We start from the raw sequence: 18,219 nt of genomic DNA on the forward strand, positions 1-18,219 counted from the left end.
ATACTTTCTACGTAGAACCCCCCATTACATCTGTAACTTCTGAGAATATTTTTCCGTTACCCGGAAAATTCCCGGAATGAGGGATTTTCTTCCAGCTTTGAGGGAGTCGTCTCGTTAACGGAAAATCTCTCATTCCCGGAAGTGGTCCGCACCAATTTTTCCGGCTAACGGAGATATCATTGTATACATATAATTAAACCCATTACCTTTTGCAAAAAAAAATTGATCATAAAAACTCGAACTGTAGTCGCTTACAGGTGTGGGAAAAATGAATGGTAGTGAATGTAGGTAAAGAATATGATTTTGATTCCTGTCACCCTACATCATAGCATGCAAAGATCAGTAGATGTGGAAAAAAAATTTGAGATGACATGGGGTCAACTTTATAATTTCCTAAGATCAGATAAAAGATTCTTTTGTTCCAGGAACATATGGAACAACCCAAAAAACAAGTTATTCAGCCAATTTGGTCAAAACCCAATTTAAAATGAAAATCAAATATCCTGTACTTGTTGAGAATTCAAAACTCACTTGTATCTCTTGGCAGCCTTCACTAAGTGGTATGTGTCTACTCCATCTGCAGTCATTGTGATATCATCTGGGAAACAAATTTTTTTTTTCATAAATGTAGAAAACGTAAGTAAAGAACAGAAATGCTCACTTGGTGAGGGTTCTATCCTCATAACATAATTTATAACAGAACAAATTCAGAGAAACCCTAAGTATTGATGCTTTTCAGGGTTTTCCTGATGAAACCTTAGGTTATGGCAACTGGTGGTAATCTGAAGACCACTCACTTCCCCCATGACACGTATTGTTCAAAATACAATTTGAGGTTATGGATTGCACAAAGATCTTGGGGTGTGGTGAGTCAAAGTGCCATGAAGCTTATTCTTTCTATTAAGCAGAAGTCACTTCATTCATTCTACTGTACATGTGGCAAAGTTTCTGACAATGAAGTAAATTCAAGGAACACATCTACTTTGTCAACTGAGGTATTCCTTTATAACTCATATAAACAAAGCTGGAAAATGTTGATTAATGAGCTTGGCTTGGATATCTGTGAAAGACAGCTGAAATGCTTAATTTCATATAATTCTGAAAAGCCTTTCTGAGGTTGCTGAAAAGAAATGACATTCCATCCTGACAGATGAATGGACAATAGTAACTGTGGAAGCATAAAAAGCATCTGGTAATATAGGATCAGTTTATCAGTATTGAGGTACAATATCCCCAGTTTAGTTTGTAGTCTGATTAAAAAGTAAAGCATCTCTTAGAAAAAACTGTAATACAACTCCTGAGTAAGCAGAAAACACAATGTACAGGATATATTTGTAAATTTTAACACTTACCTCCATGCACACAGAAATCACAATCATATTTGTCCAAGGTTTCTATGGTGGTAACATATGGGGCACCTTCTATTACTTCATCCACCCATTTGATTGCTCTTACCATTTTATATCTGTAAGAGCAAGCAATAATCAATGTACTGTACATGATCACTCAATATTAAAGATAAAAAATGAATTTTATGCAACTAGATCACATTTTCCAAGTACGGAATAATGGGGAGGTAAAGGTCAGGATGCAAATCTGCTCCATGGTAGACGCCTATGAGCCAAGGATTCGAGGTAATTTATGCCAGATGCTCCTGTTGTCAAGTAAGATCCTGCAGTGTGATACGATCCAGGCTCAGTGCTGGTTGATGGTCCTGCCACTGGATTTTGAGGGTTTGATGGTTCCTTGTAAATTAAATTAGTACAGCGGATTCTACATAATTTGCAGGTTAGGTACCAGAAGAAATCATGAACTATCAAATTGTGAATTACCTGTACTACAGTATATGGTAAATGTAATTGATTTAAATAGAAATAATTGGTTTAGTTCCAGAGACCAAGAAATACCCCAAAAGTGTTCCAATACTGCTTTAATAAACACAAAACATCATATGTAATACTATACATAACACAATACAGAAACACAGATATTGTCCAAAAAGTAGTTCTACATTACATAAACAGCTCCATTTTTTTCATATTTTGTGTGGGTTATGCCAACATTGAGACCAGGGAAGAAAATGCCAGGTTTTCAAGCATCTCCAGTTTCCTGATATCCAGTTTTGAGGGTCTGTACCTGTACATTGAACTAAATGGAACTTGTGAGTATTTTTCACAGGTGCTCCTCTACTTACAAACTTTCAGAGATTAGAAAGACCTAATATCCCAAGAAAAGGTGCAACACCGAATGACTAGACGATTCTAGAACTAAGTCTTCTTGATTACCCAAGAAGGTTGAGGGCCTTAAGAATAACAACTCTTCAGACAAGACACAATAGAGCAGATCTCATTGCAACATTAAAAATCCTGAAAGGGATGGAAACGTGCACTTGAGCCATTTTTTGGTGATGTCACACACCATCAACATGAGGGGACATGCATAACTTCAAGCTCGCCAAATTATCACGGAGAATGAACATAAGGAAATATTTCACAGAGGAGTTTAGTTTATCTTTGGAATGGTCTACCAGTCCAAGCTGTGGAATTAAGAACAGCACTGGGTTTCCAAAGGCCCATGACAAAATCATCAAGAACAAGGGAAGAGTCTTACACAGCCCACTGGCATCCTTCCCTTGGCATGGCCACCCACTAGGTAAATACTATACAGTACAGTATTTAAAAAAAACAAACAAACATTATTACAGATTGTTTAGAAGTTAAGAGTTCCCTAAAAGCAAGTTAAATGAGTTTATTTACCTGCCAGTAGCTCCTCTCTATTTGCAAGAAGTAGTGTTACCGCCACAGTAAGATAAACTAGAAGAGAGAGAGAGAAAGAGAGGGATAGAGAGAGAGAAAGGGAGAGAGAAGAGACAGTGTGTTGACAACGAACTTTGCTGAGGTGTTAAATGTGCCGGCCAGAGATGGAGCTGGTAGCAGCTGTGTGACTGTCTGAGGGACAGTCTATTGCCTTCTACTGTAAAGGCAACATCTGGATTCTCATCAGCCAATATCACCAGCAGGACATTAGATTTGTTCTCGTTGGTCTAACCCTAGACCCCAAAATGTGAGTGTGATTGTGAATTGTTGAATCCTCTGAGAACTCTAAATAACTTTAATAAGTGTGATTATGTACTGTATATTGATCGTATTATTCAAACTGCGTCCTGATGAACCAGCAGTTGTTATATGTGAATTGTATTCAACAGGTTTTGACCGATTTATACTCATCGCGTCAACGACAAGGGTCGTATTGTCCTGCACAAACCAAAGTCGCTCCTATAAGCGATTACAAGTAGAGAGTTCAAAAATAAATATTTTCTGACAATATTATATAGCCCAATACCTTGATTATCTTCGCTTATGTTTACTTGTATTAATAATTACAATTGCTTTCACATAACTTAAAATTAATGTTGGTCAAATTTACCAAAGATTTAAAGTACTGTACAGTACTTTATGCCAGATGCTGCCAGTTCTTTCTTGAATAATTATCACTTGTAGTCAGCAATTATGTAAAGAAACAATACAATACAGTATTCCAAAAAATATGAATCCTTCCCCTCAGGTATGCACCACATGCTCAAATCACTGAGAAAGGAAAAATAACATTCCCACATGCAGATACCTCTGTAGTACATACCTCTCCTCTTGTGTAAAGACAGGAGGACCTTTATGTTTGCTAATCTCTTCATCAGTGTGCACACCAACTATTAGGTAGTCTCCCATTGCTTTTGCTTGACGCAGGGAATTTGCATGTCCAAAGTGGACCATGTCATAACTGAAAGGAAATATGAAAGACCATTATCACATACTTGAATCTATACTGCTCGTATACATGAACGCATACATACGTGCACACACACACATGAATACAGCCTGTACTGTATAATGTTAGATAATAAAAAAAAAAGTGTCTTGAAGACAAAAAGACTTGTCGAGGCAAGGGGATATATAATTATGTATTAATATACATACACATCATCCCCGTTTTATGCCATTTATTACCTAGTGAGATAAAAAAAATTACTTTATTGAATGGATAGTTATCAGACAGGAGAATGTACGGCCAATTGCATACAGTAATACACCCGTCAAGTGTTGTGTCTAGGAATTTAAATTAATGGCCTGTAGCACCATCTCCTGATATATGTACTGTATATGCGTAACAGACATAGTACAGGTAACATAATTACCGGGTGAATATAATCCCTAAAGACTTTCAAGCCAAACAAGCAAAGAAACTAAGTAAAGGCCTTGTGGAGGAAGCCATTTGTGGGGCTTCCAAAACATAGCACTTATAAGTCTGGTGCTTTGTAGTGCAACAAATTACCTGTCATTCTATAAAGCTAACACCAATTTTGGTTAAATCATATGGAACATGGTACCTGTATAAGAGCCTTATACCTTGTATGACAACGAGGATTCTATCACAAACACAAGGGATTGTATCATACACCGGCTTGAGTTTTTTAACCTTGTCCAATGAACCAGCTGAACTGTTTTTTTTGTGTGTTTTTTTATGGGGATTAGCCCACCCAGGTACAGGTCACTTACCCACATCAGGGACTGAGGGGGCAAAAATGTAATACTAATACTAATACTAATACTAATACTAATACTAATACTAATACTAATAATAATAATAATAATAATAATAATAATAATAATAATTAGTTCATGGTAAATAAAATTTATAATAATAATTATACAGTGACCCCTCGGTTAACGAACTCAATCTGTTCCAGAAGGTCGTTCATTAACCGAAAAGTTCGTTAACCGAAACCATTGTTTCAATGGGTTTTTGGGTAATTGGTTCCAGCTCACCGAAAATTTCCTAAATTCAACAAAAATGGTAGAAAAGTTCACTTACTTTGAGGTGTGTATGTAGAAGGCTCCTGGATGATGATGATGATGGGATTTAAAAATGGGGTGGAGGAGAAGGAAGAAGAGAAGGCATTGGGGTGGAAGAGAAGTCACCCCATGGCGCCATTTCACCCATAAAATTTTAGCTCTCTTGGTGTAATTCAAGATTATTTTCTTTAAATCAACACTGCACTGCATTGTATATTGTCAATATGTAAAATATATTTCAAAATGACCAATAATTTGCTTGGAAACACAGAAAAAAAGCGTTTAGTTGAAGAGAGTCTCAAGCAAGATGTTACCTCCAGTGAAAACAGAGAGAAACTAACACCTGTTTGCTGTGTTAACAGGCTGGATGCCACGCATTAAACTAGTCACTTTACCTTCAATTATGTTCAATAATTGTTAAAATGACTAAAAAAGTTAATATTAAACTTTTAAAATTATTGAATAGTATAAACTTCCTGATATTTACTAAAATAGTAAGGAATTTAATGTATTGGCGGACTGATACTAAAGCTGGTTGCCCGGTCAGTGCAAGCAAAAACATGTTGAGGTCGGTTCGTAAGAAATTCATTAACCGAATTTTTGTTCGTTAACCGAATTGAAGATTAGTTAGTCTCACACAATTTTATCTTAATTACAATTTATTAAACATACTGACATAACACAAAGTTCATAACTTTATTACTCTTAGCTTCGCTTCACTTTGCATTGTCTTATTATTCCAGGTTAGGCAGAAACGAGTACTCGGTAGGCGTAATTATTCAACAATATTTCAGTACCGAGGGGTATGTCATCACTTCGGCTGTACTTACAAGTGCGGGTCAATGCAGATCAGTATGGTGTTCCAAGAGAAAACAGTATATTGCGTAAATCGTCCCAGCACAAATTCTCGGACAGAAGGCTGGTCTTCACAGCATCACTAGAGAGGGCGATCTGTCTCATGGAGGAGCGGGCAGCCACCGCCACCAGTCTAAGACAGTCCACTCAGCAGAACCAGGACTTGTCTGTAAACACTTCTACATCTGGTGAGGTCACAGGTCGAAAGATTTAATGGCATCACACGCCAGCACTGTAGCTGAAGCCAGCGGTGATAACATATACAGTTAACCCTCACTTTACGCGGTTAATGTAACCCGGAGGGTCCCGCGTAAAGTGAGAAACGCGTAAAGTGAATAACATAACATATGGGATTAATTGAAATGGAGTCCGGGCCGATCCCCAAACTCCACTTTTTGACGACACACAACTATGTTGTAGTAAAAATATTATCTTAACTTTATGATGGTATGCACACACAATTAATAATTAAGAGAAATATCAATAATATTAGGTTTTTTAACACTTACATTAGTAGAAAAAATGGCTGGGCACACGGGGATGGGGGGTTGGTTCCAAGGTAGAGGGCAGATTATTGGCCCTCACCTGTGTCACTTGTATCAATTGTATCACTATCCACCACAGAGGCTTGCAGGGCCTCTTTGTCAAACTCCCCAAAGTCCATATAAGTCCATATCCTCACCATAATTATCACTATCACTGACTTGGGCTGGCTGTGGCGGGTGGCTGGTGAAGAACTGGTAATGTTTTGATGACTGGGCGACCTTGTGCGCACCATGTTCGCGCAGCTTACACAACATGGCGGATGGCGGGAGGTTTGGATCCAAAAATGGCGCGGCTCGCCAGCCGCTCTCCGCGTAAAGGGGTACACGCACCGTGGAATGTGAGCATCCTGGGTTCCGGCAGGGCACCGCGTACACGTGGAAACGCGGAATGTGGGACCGCCAGTGAGGGTATATATATATATATATATATATATATATATATATATATATATATATATATATATATATATATGTTATATATATATATATATATATGCTATGGTCCTCGTTAATCTAACGCCAAGGTTAATGAAATTTCGGTTAACGAACTGCCTCCCATAAGATTCTTAAATTCGGTTAACGAACAAAAATTCGGTTAACGAATTTCTTACGAACCGACCTCAACATGTTTTCGCTTGCACTGGCCGGTCAACCAGCTTTAGTATTAGTCCGCCAATACATTAATCGGTTCTAGGGCTTAAATTCCTTACTATTTTAGTAAATATCAAGAAGTTTATACTATTCAATAATTTTAAAAATTTAATATTCAATTTTTTAGTCATTTTAAATACCTTAATATAATTAGCTAAAGTGACTAGTTAATGAGCTGCCTCTAGCCTTCTTAACACAGCAAATACATTAGTCTCTCTTGTTTTCAGTGGAGGCAATATCTGCTTGGAGACTCTTCTTCAACCAAAGCTTTTTTTCTGTGTTTCAAGCAAATTATTGGTCATTTTAAAATACACACACACACACACACACACACACACACACACACACACACACACACACACACACACACACACACACACACATTGGACAATATATAATGCAGTGCAGCGTTGATTTAAAGAAAATAATCTTGAATTAAACCAGAGAGCTAAAATTTTATGGGTGAAATGGCACCATGGGGTGACTTTTCTTCCACCCCAATGCCTTCTCTTCTTCCTTCTCCTCCACCCCCATTCTAAATCCCATCATCATCATCATCATCCAGGAGCCTTCTACATACACACCTCAAAGTAAGTGAACTTTTCACCATTTTTGTTGAATCTTAGGCAATTTCGGTGAGCGCTGTCCACTACCTGGAAAAACCCATATTGAAACAATGGTTTCGTTAATGAATTTTTCGTTAATCTTAACACAACCTGTTGAACGGATTTTGTTCATAACCATGACCTCACTGTATATATATATATATATATATATATATATATATATATATATATATATATATATATATATATATATATATATATATATATATATATATATATATATATATATATATATATATATATATATATATACACACTCCACGAACAACTATAGACCGGAGACCCTGACCAGCATAATATGTAAAGTACTTGAGAGTATTATCAGAGATGCCACAATGTACTACGAAACAACCTTGGAAAGGATTGCCAACACCGTTTTTTTTTCTTTTATCCTCTTCACCACTGATCGGCTCGTTAGCCGCTTGGGCGATCGGTCACGTCTCTGTTAGGCACTGTTGGCATGTACTGGGCATGCACCGGCTCCTAAATGTGCCAGAACCTGCTCCAGTGTTGGTCAAGTCTGGCCTTGAAAGAGCTCACACTCGGTGCCGTCACAACACTTGCTGGTAGATTGTTCCACAAGTTCACAACTCTCACTCTGAAAAAGTTTGCCCTCACAGTTTTCTGGACTTGTAGCTTCTTCAATCTTGAGCTGTGACCCCTTGTGGGGCTAGCGTCCGCCAGATCCAAGTAAGGACACTCGACTGAGTAGTGCCCCTTGAGATGCTTATACACCTCAATTAGGTCTCCCCTTGTCCGTCTATAGTAAAGCTAGGCAAGTTTAGGCGCTCCAATCTCTCAGGGTAGCTGAGGTGCCGAAGTGCAGGCACCAGTCTGGTGGCCCCCTTTTGAACATTTTCAACGAACTGACAGTCCCTAACATATCTCGTGGACCAGACGGGGTGACAATACTCCAGATGGGGAAGCACTTTGTAGATATATGAGACGAATATGCTGTAATATGTAACTGTACTATTTACCAATATTGATTCAGGTCTCTGTATTATATGTTATAATCATACTCCCTTTTGTCACTTGAATGTTAGTTCAGACTTTGAGCACATGCGCGCTGTAAGCGCATGCGCAGAGAGAGATACCCAGAGAGATTCCAAGACAGGACGCTGTTCCCTCTGTCTTAACTCCTTTTGTGTGTTTGTCCCAGAAATAGAACTTACGAACTTGACACCAGTGTTTCCTTCACCCCTGATTGGAAGTATCACCTGGGTCTCCCACATGGCGTAGTGTTTAGCTGGGACATCACATTATTCAGAATTGGAGTGGACACAGAATCTCTCTCGGAGCCGCCATCTTGTCAACTTCCCTTGTCAAGTGGATCGGCGCGTACCTCACAAGATATTCCTGGATTTACAGTGCAGTGTTGTGAAGTGCTTTTTCAGTGTTGTGTGTGCCCTTTAGTGACTTTAAAGTGTTTCCCCGTGTTCCTGCACTATTTACAAAAGAGGGAAGCCTATTTAAGACCTATGGGAGAGCTCAAGTTTTGACATCCTTCCCCGCTCACGTCTCGAATGGCACTGGCGAGTGAGCCAGCCAGCGCGCTCGCCAGCCTGCTCCGAGTACACACACGAACGAACGCACACACACACACTCACAGACGCTCGCAGATATCTTCCATTTAAAGACGATTGCTTTTCTGCTCACTTATTAATTACAGTAATTGTGAGAGAAATAAACCAGGCCATATGGAAGATCAGGAATTCATTGGGTTTTCTTCAGATACCCAACAAGCCCAACTTCAGACAGATGTCGGTGCAGTAAGTGGACTCCAAGTGGAGCGGAAAGTGGATCAAGCGGCCCCACCCACCCTTAGCCCCCACTACACACGTCCGCAATCTGCCACAGGTGTCGACTTCCTTCATTTAATTCAGTTTTTGGAAGAAAACCGACGACAAGACGACATCAGGAGGCGACAGGAAGACGATGAACGAAGACGTGAAGAGAATCACAGACGTCAACAAGAAAATGCCAGATTCAGTGCCATTATCGAGTTGTTGGCACCTGTTACCCTTCAAGCAGCTACTACACCTGCCTCTTCGTCCACAGGTGCACCTGCAGGGTCCTCTTCAACTTCTTTTGGCTCCACAGAAAGCACTTCAGACAGAGTCCAATCAATACCCAAGCTGATGCCCCTGCTCTTGCGGTGATTCTCGAATGGCGCCGGAGGTGACGATTATTCTATGATGGTCGATTTATCGAGGTTGCTCAGGAGAAACAGCGATCCAGATGAGGATGTGGGGTTCACCCTAGAGACGCAACGTATCCTGGAGCACACCCTGCAAATTTCACCACACAAGAGACAAGACTGCAGAGATGACGTCTTGATGCTATAGACGCATATCAAGGTCTCTGAACGGTCGCGAGGGAGAACTTCAGTTGTAAGCAGTTGGAGGGTGAGTCGCTTGCCGATTTTACGCATCACCCAGACGCATCGCTGAGGAGGTTGGACGCTATCCTGGAACTCGCTGACTTCAGGAGGAAACAGCTGAAGATGGCCATTCTCGCGGGCGTAAGCGACGAAGAGTTTATCTGCAGTTTCTTATCTCCTCGACACTGCCTCTTCTTCTACAGGATGCTGTCACCACTGCCGCTTTACGGTTTCACCAGAAGTGCAACTTCGCCATTCGTGCCCATCTAACCAGCTGTGTGCCATCTCCAAGATATAAGAACAAAGGACGGACCGGACTTCCAGCTTCACATCCGACTTCAGCTTCACATCCGGGCTTCAGCTTCACATCTGACTTTTCAGCTTCGCATCACTCTCTTTCTGCATCACTTCAGACTTCGACGCCAGGTCATTCCTGCCAGCATTTTGTGCTCGCCGGCATGGCCCCTGAATGCCCCGCCGCTGACAGCACCTGCATAATCAGGCTGCTGTGGAAACATTGGGCCAGGACACTGAAGTGCCCCTGCACAACAACATTCAGTGCGCCGCCTCTGTAGCCGCATTGACACTTCTTCGACAACGTTGCCGTCACAGGCGAAGAATAATACTACCAGGTTCTGAAGTGCTTAAGAACAAGCGCTGTCGTCAGCAGGATCCTCTTCTTCCCTGTCAGCAAGACACCCTGAACGCATCTTTGTGTTCATCTGCCGCGCTTAGTATATTACTTCCTCGTGATCTGATGTTTCCAGATTATTGGTAAAAGTGACGTCACAGTCATCGCACAAGATACCTTTGGCTACTTCTGGGATCCTTAGGGAGTAGTTGCAACCACCGTTAATCTTTGCTAACGCCACCGCAGATTTCGTTCTATAATGGCACCTGCTCTGGGGTACATTTCGCTACCTCACCCTAGGTAAGCAGTCATGTTCTGCTGCGATCAGGTTCACAGTGTTGTGTTCAGATGTTACTACTGTCTTATGCGCTTACTGTCAAGATAATATAATATCTTCAGACTTAAAGCCAATTTAAAATAAAATATGTCAACAGGTGCAAGGAGCTTCCACCTAATACGCCATACCTTCACAGCCAGGGAGTTCTTCCCTACTGCAATTAAGGACGTGCTGGTTTCAAGGAGGACCTCAAGACGGCCCACCGCCAGTATTGGCTCTATGAGAATACACTCCAGTTGATGACGCAGTACCTTTCGCCATCCACTACGGTTCTACGACAGATACTCCCTTCGCTTCCAGAGCCAAGTTAAGGAAGGAACTCGATCATGGTAGCCCAGGGGATCATAGTTCGCCAGTGACGACTTTCGATTGGTGTCACCTTGCAGCAGCCGCCAAGAACACATTGAGTTCGATCACTGCCGACTCACCAAGCTGAATAGCCAGGTTTCCCCGCCGACCCACCCCTTCTGCACTTCAAGACCCTTCGCCATACAAGGTGGACTAAGGCAAGGATGATTACAGCAGATGGAACTTATGAAGGAGATCAGCACCTCACGCTGTTCATCACAATCGCACGGGCTGATTTCAGCACCGCAGAGGACCTATGGGTTTCGGCGGCTACTGGATGGCGTTTTCGCCTCCTGCGGTGACATGGCCTTCAGGTGGCTTAATCGTGTCAAGGTTATCGACGATGTGCTCCTATATGACGCAGGATTACCTCACGATCTTGGAGCGTAGATTCACCAGATGCTCACCAGGTGCCGTACACGGGATCACCCTCAACAAGGATAAGCTTGTGGTCGACCTAGTGTAACTTCTCAGGGTACACCTCTCGCAAGGGTATCTCTGCTGATCTCTGAAAGGTCAGCGATCCGGGACTTCCTGCCCCAAGGCTAACCTGATCGCACTCATTGCTCATGGCCTGGTAAACCAGCTGGGCTGAGTCTACCCCTCAACATCGCTGCAGCACAGCCCCACGCCCCTGATGAGCTCCCAAGAGAACATTCACCTGACAGCTGACCATGATGAGGCATTCCGTCACACAAGACAGCTCTCCTCAGCTCCACCTGTTCTCGCTCTTCGACCAAGTCTCTGCCAGGCTGTCCTCCAGACTGATGCCTCGCCCCACGGGATTGGATACTTGCTACAGGACCACGGCAATGGACGCTTCGCCTGGGTTCATAGGCTCTCGGTTTCTCACTGACGCCGAGACTCGCCACGCCACCATCGAACTGGAGCGCCAGTTAGTCACGCCTGGGCCATGTCCAAATGCAGGTTGTATCTGGACGCCCACAACACTTCAACCCTATGACGGATCATCGGCCATCATCCCTTATCCTGGACCACTACTCCTTGGATGCGGCCGAAAATCCCCGCCCAACGCCTTTAAGGAGAAGATTCCGCCCTACCTCTTCTTCACAGCTGTTTACGTGGTTGGCAAGCTGTTCTGCATCCCTGATGCTTTGTCACGAGTCTCAGTCAGGCCACCCCAATAATTGAAAGAGTGACGAGATCGATGTGCTGATGCTACTGCACACCTCAGGACTGTAGTGACTGTGAACGCCATTATCTCAGAAGAGTTCCACCGCAGGACGCGACAGGACTTTTTCATAGGAACTCCAAGCCGCGTGCGCGGACCTTTCAGATATCCGGTTTACTGAATCAGCGGACATCGATTTCTCTCCAACCGTACGATTCTACATGTTTCTTTTTACTTCCCATATTGAAGATGCGGATTTAATTTATGCTGATGGCGACCTCGTCTTGTATGGAGCAAGAGTTGTGGTTCCTGCCGCCCTCCGCCGCCGCACCCTAGCCCACCTGCACGACAGCCACAGGGGTGTGGAAGCTACGAAGCGCCGGGCGAGACAAGCTGTTTTTTGGCCAGGCATCGACTCCGACATCGCTAGTTCCGTTCAAGTCTGCGAGCCATGCCAGGTGCTGCAGCCTAGTCAGCAGCAGGAACCCCTCATGAACAATGACAACCCTACGAGGCCCTTTGAGTCCGTCTCTGCGGATTTCTTCGTTGTGGCGGGAAAGTCCTTTCTCGTCATCGCCGACCGGCTCTCAGGTTGGCCTGTTGTCGTTCCCTGCGGAGGCAACACTACTGCCTCTCATACAGTACGTATGTTCTGTCGCTACTTCCGGGAAGTTGGTGTCCCTCTCCGCCTGAGGACTGACGGCGGGCCCCAGTTCACCAGCAACGACTTCCGGGACTGCATGGAGCGATGGGGAGTTTATCATGTGGTGTCCTCGCCACATTATCCCCAGTCCAATGGACATGCCGAGGCTGCCGTAAAGTCCGTCAAGCATCTCATCCTCAAGACGGCACCCTCAGGCAACATTGACTGTGAGAAGTTTGACCGGGGTTTATTGGAATTGCGGAATACCCCCAACTTCACAGGTCGCTCCCCAGCACAGATGTTATACGGCCACCCACTACGGTCATGTGTCCCTGCCCATCCTGAGTCCTTCTCGAGGGAGTGGCAGGCCAAGACCGAGGACTGCGATCGTCGTGCAGCCGCCCGTGCTGACCAGGTAAAGGCACAGTACGATCAGCACGCCCGACCCCTTCCCAGGTTGAGTATCGGGCAAACAGTTCGGGTTCAAGACCCGACGTCTCACCGCTGGGACAAGGTCGGGGTTGTCATGGGCTGCGGCAAGACCAGGGATTACGAGGTCCGTCTCCCTAGTGGTCGGGTATGGTGGCGGAATCGCCGCTTCCTTCGTTCAGTACCGTCCTCTAGTGGTGAACCCCTCCCCCACATCCCTGTGAACCCTTGCTTGGACGAGAAAAGTAAGTCCTCATTCAGTGACCCCCCAGTTTTCCCACGTCACTCTCAAAGGCTCCTGGAAAAAGAGTCCGCTCGAGATTGCACTACGAGCGTGAGGGGGAGGGAGGTGTAGATATATGAGACGAATATGCTGTAATATGTAACTGTACTATTTACCATTATTGATTCAGGTCTCTGTATTATATGTTATAATCATACTCCCTTTTGTCACTTGAATGTTAGTTCAGACTTTGAGCACATGCGCGCTGTAAGCGCATGCGCAGAGAGAGATACCCAGAGAGATTCCAAGACAGGACGCTGTTCCCTCTGTCTTAACTCCTTTTGTGTGTTTGTCCCAGAAATAGAACTTATGAACTTGACACCAGTGTGTTTCCTTCACCCCTGATTGGAAGTATCACCTGGGTCTCCCACACACTTCACTCTTGAAGATCGTTACAAGGGATGGACCGTCTAGATATCTGAACGACCCTCTTATAAGACCCAATAATTTATTTGCCTGATTTATCTTCTCACAAAGACCCGAGAACTTCAGCTCATTGTCAACAGACACACCTTGGTCCTTCGCACATTCAGTCTTAAATAGTGCAGTTTCTTCATCCCGTTGGGACATATGATACGCCTCCTTACCGTTGGTATGCCCCAGGTGCATCCTCTTACACTTTGTGACATTGAATCTCAGTAGCCATTTCTTTGATCATTCTTGGAGCCCACAGAGGTCCTTCTGCAGCTCTTCACAGTCCGCTTGGTTCTTGATTTCCTTTAATAACTTGGCGTCATCGGCAAACATTTGTATGGAGGAGTGTACAACGTCAGGCATGTCATTTATGAAACAAACATTCAACAGCGGGCCCAATACACTGCCCTGTGGTACCCCGCTTGTGACAGGTACAGATGATGATTTCATGCCATTAATCACCACATACTGCTTGCGGTCATGTAGAAAGTCTTCTATCCATGCTAGGACATTTCCCCGAATTCCATACCCTTCCAGTTTGATTTTCAGCCTTTCGTGGGGTACACTGCCAAAAGTCTTGACAAAATCTAGGTAAATATTGTCGATATTACCACCCCGTTCCAGAATATGGGTCCAAATATCCAATGCCTTGAGCAATTGTGTGAAGCTTGGTGGGCTTCTCATTTCCATCGATCAAGTTAAAAACTTTCTTGCGTATTTTATGGCATACTGTATATGTATAGCTGTCGACTGTTATACAATGGGGTTAGGGACCACAAAAAGTCATTGCTTATTTGATATTAATAACTTATGGGGAAAATAGGTTCTGTTCTCGAGACCCTGAAGAAGCCAATCAAGTTTTATATCCTGCTGTTACAATAATTAAATAATGTCTAAATAACTCAAATAACTTATAAATAACGCAAGCAATTTATATATACAGTATTACCCCGCCTAACGCGGTTTCACTTAACGCGTTTTATCATATACGCGGTGCCTCGCCAGAGCTGAACTTTCACTTAACACGGATTTTTTCCACATATACGCGGTGAGTGTCCGGCTCGAGACGCTATTTTTAGATTTGCCCCACCCGCCACCCTGCCTGACTGCCTGTTTTAGCTCATAAAATTCATACAAATTACCCGACCAGAATATAATTTACATTGCTGGAATTCTTATAATTTGGTGATCATTTTGAATATAAACATCATATATTTTGCATTAGACATACAAATTTTAGATAAAAAATTTTCTCAGAGTAACTATGTTATCTTTTGTGCAAAATATATGACATTTATATTCAAAATATTCCTGGTCTTACAAGGAATCCAGCAATGTCAATTATATTATCCTAACTTTAGTTTGAGGTATTATTTATTACTAAAGTTAAATATTCTGGTTATCCCACACATCTCCTTGGGACGGTTGGTGGGGGGTGGGGGGGAGGGAGGGACCGACCGACCATCTGTTACCCTGTGAAGAATATTTTATTTTTTTATTAACTGAAGATATTTGTTTTAGCTCATAAAATTCATACAAATTACCCAGTCAGAATATAATTTACATTGCTGGAATTCTTATAATTTGGTGATCATTTTGAATATAAACATCATATATTTTGCATTAGACATACAAATTTTAGATAAAAAATTTTCTCAGAGTAACTATGTTATCTTTTGTGCAAAATATATGACATTTATATTCAAAATATTCCTGGTCTTACAAGGAATCCAGCAATGTCAATTATATTATCCTAACTTTAATCTGAGGTATTATTTAATACAAAATGTTAAAATTTATTTTTTTCACCCACTCTTTGAAGGGAGGATTGGTGGGGGGGAGGGTTGGGACTGACCGCGCGGTTGGAAGAGGGGGGAGGCAAGGTGGGGTACTTTGATTGACAGATAGTGTCGTGAAGATTATTTTTTTTTTATTAACTGAAGATATTTGTTTTAGCTCATAAAATTCATACAAATTACCCGGTCAGAATATAATTTACATTGCTGGAATTCTTATAATTTGGTGATCATTTTGAATATAAACATCATATATTTTGCATTAGACATACAAATTTTAGATAAAATTTTTTCTCTAAGTACATATGTTATCTTTTGTGCAAAATATATGACATATATATTCAAAATATTCCTGGTCTTACAAGGAATCCAGCAATGTCAATTGTATTATCCTAACTTTAGTTTGAGGTATTATTTATTAAAATTTAGTGGTTTTCCCCCAAAAATTTCTCAGAGAGGGAAGAGCCGGCAGTGTAGTGTGAGAGAGGGGGAGGGAGTTGAGTCCATTATTTGAATGGACATTAACTTGGCGACTGTATTTCTCTATTTCTCTTAAGTATTAATTGTGTGCATGTACCATCATAAAATTAAGATGTTATTTTTACTACAACATAGTTATGTGTCTTCAAAAAGTGGAGTTTGGGGGTCGGGCCGGTTTCTATTGGAATTAATCCCATATGTTCTGTTGTTCACTTAACGCGGATTTCACTTAACACGGGACCCTCTGGGTTCTATTGACCGCGTTAAGTGGGGTACAACTGTAACTCAAATTTATAAAGACAAAAAACAAAAATTATACAAAATAAGACAAAAAACAATAACTTATAGAAAATAAAAGATTTATTATAATTTATCTTATGTGATATGTTTATTACAGTACAGGAGGTCCCTGACTTGCGAATGCCCGCCGATAAGAACGGGGTTAAACTTGAAATTTACAGTACTGTACAGTATTTTATTTATCCAATAGTGTAACTTTTTTTTTTTTACTTTCATTTACTGTATTTTGTCATTCTATTTCTTCTTTTGTGTTAAATTATGTGATTTTAGATGTATACAGTAAGCCCGGATAATTAGCGATCCTCTATTATTGGCGGATGACACCTTGGATGTACCCAAAAATATCTGCGGGTAGTTTCAAAGTTGCCGGCATTTTCGCAGCAGGGACAGCGAGCCATTCGTTCTAGACAGTAATTTCCTTTACCTGTATATTGTATATATGTGTGTGTATGTGTAGAGACACACAAAACACATACAAATAAATAATGGGAAAATCCTCTCACAAATAATCAGAAGGAAATGTAGTATTAAAAATGTTAAATCTACCCTCAAGTCTACTCCGTGTTTTATGTGCGTGTCCCACACACACATATTCAATACAGGTAAAATAAATATTTGTCCTAGGGGCAAACACACGAAGGGAATATACATTTCTTTGTACACAGGTAAAAATGTATTCACCCCCCAATCAGCAAATGTTATTCGCAGATTTGGCAATTCGCGGCCATTTTGAGAACCTAACCCACGCGAATTTGAAGTGCATGCTGTCAGAGCCGTCCCTAAGTATGGCAAATGGTGCGACCGCCCCGCGGCCCATACCTCACCCAACACCAGAAATAGTGACCGCGTTAAGCTGACCTCACCTTACCACTCAGATTCAGGAGACCACCTGAAGGATTAGTGACCAGCACAATTAGACAATGCATCTGGTGACATGAGGTCAAACATAAGATTAAAAAACCCCATCTTACCACCCAGACTGAGAACAATGTCATTCTTTACTGTGTTGTCTGTCGAAGTGGAGTGAGGACGTTGACAGCGGTCACCTGTCAATGTTGTCGAAGGGGGGACCGGTGGTAGAAGCAGTACCGTTCTTGCCTCACAAGCGAGATGTCACGGGTTCGATTCCCAGGCCGGTGGAAGTTGTTTGGACTTACTTCCTGGCCCCCATTAGTCCCTGTTCACCTAGCAGTAAAGTAGGTACCTGTTGTAAGTCGAAAGTTGCAAATTCGTATTCAGGGACAAGTTGTTGGAGCTTCCAATAACTTGACATAAACCACTGACTCTTCAGGCTTCTATGCCCTCGACTCTTCAGGCTTCTACACCCTTAACTCATGAGACATAAAGGCAAGCATGAACTTAGCATGCTTCCCTGTTGGGCTCTGTAAACGCTTCTGCGCTTCACCTTACACAAGGATGTAGGGAGTGCCCAATAAATAAAAAAATAAAAAATAAAAAAATGTCGAAACTCTGAATCTCCAGTTGTCCATGATTTGTATTTTGTGAAATTGTTGAT

The 18,219-nt window shown here is 42.1% G+C and overlaps 1 protein-coding gene across 2 annotated transcripts in view; it reads right to left on the reverse strand.

Moving 5' to 3' along the window:
• The window catches only part of LOC121862346 (ethanolamine-phosphate cytidylyltransferase-like), a 52,307-nt gene that overhangs the window by 23,849 nt on the left and 10,239 nt on the right, over nt 1-18,219 (reverse strand). For both annotated transcript variants that reach the window (XM_042360573.1, XM_042360572.1), the window contains exons 2-4: nt 3,640-3,777; nt 1,353-1,465; nt 532-598 (exon numbers count right to left, since the gene is read on the reverse strand). In XM_042360573.1, the coding sequence (XP_042216507.1) occupies nt 532-598; nt 1,353-1,465; nt 3,640-3,770 (311 nt within the window). In that variant the 5' untranslated portion in view covers nt 3,771-3,777. The remainder of the gene's footprint in view (nt 1-531; nt 599-1,352; nt 1,466-3,639; nt 3,778-18,219) is intronic.

The sequence above is a fragment of the Homarus americanus genome, unplaced genomic scaffold (genome assembly GCF_018991925.1).
Source record: "Homarus americanus isolate GMGI-L3 unplaced genomic scaffold, GMGI_Hamer_2.0 scaffold31037, whole genome shotgun sequence".
Classification (NCBI taxonomy): Eukaryota; Metazoa; Arthropoda; class Malacostraca; order Decapoda; family Nephropidae; genus Homarus; species Homarus americanus.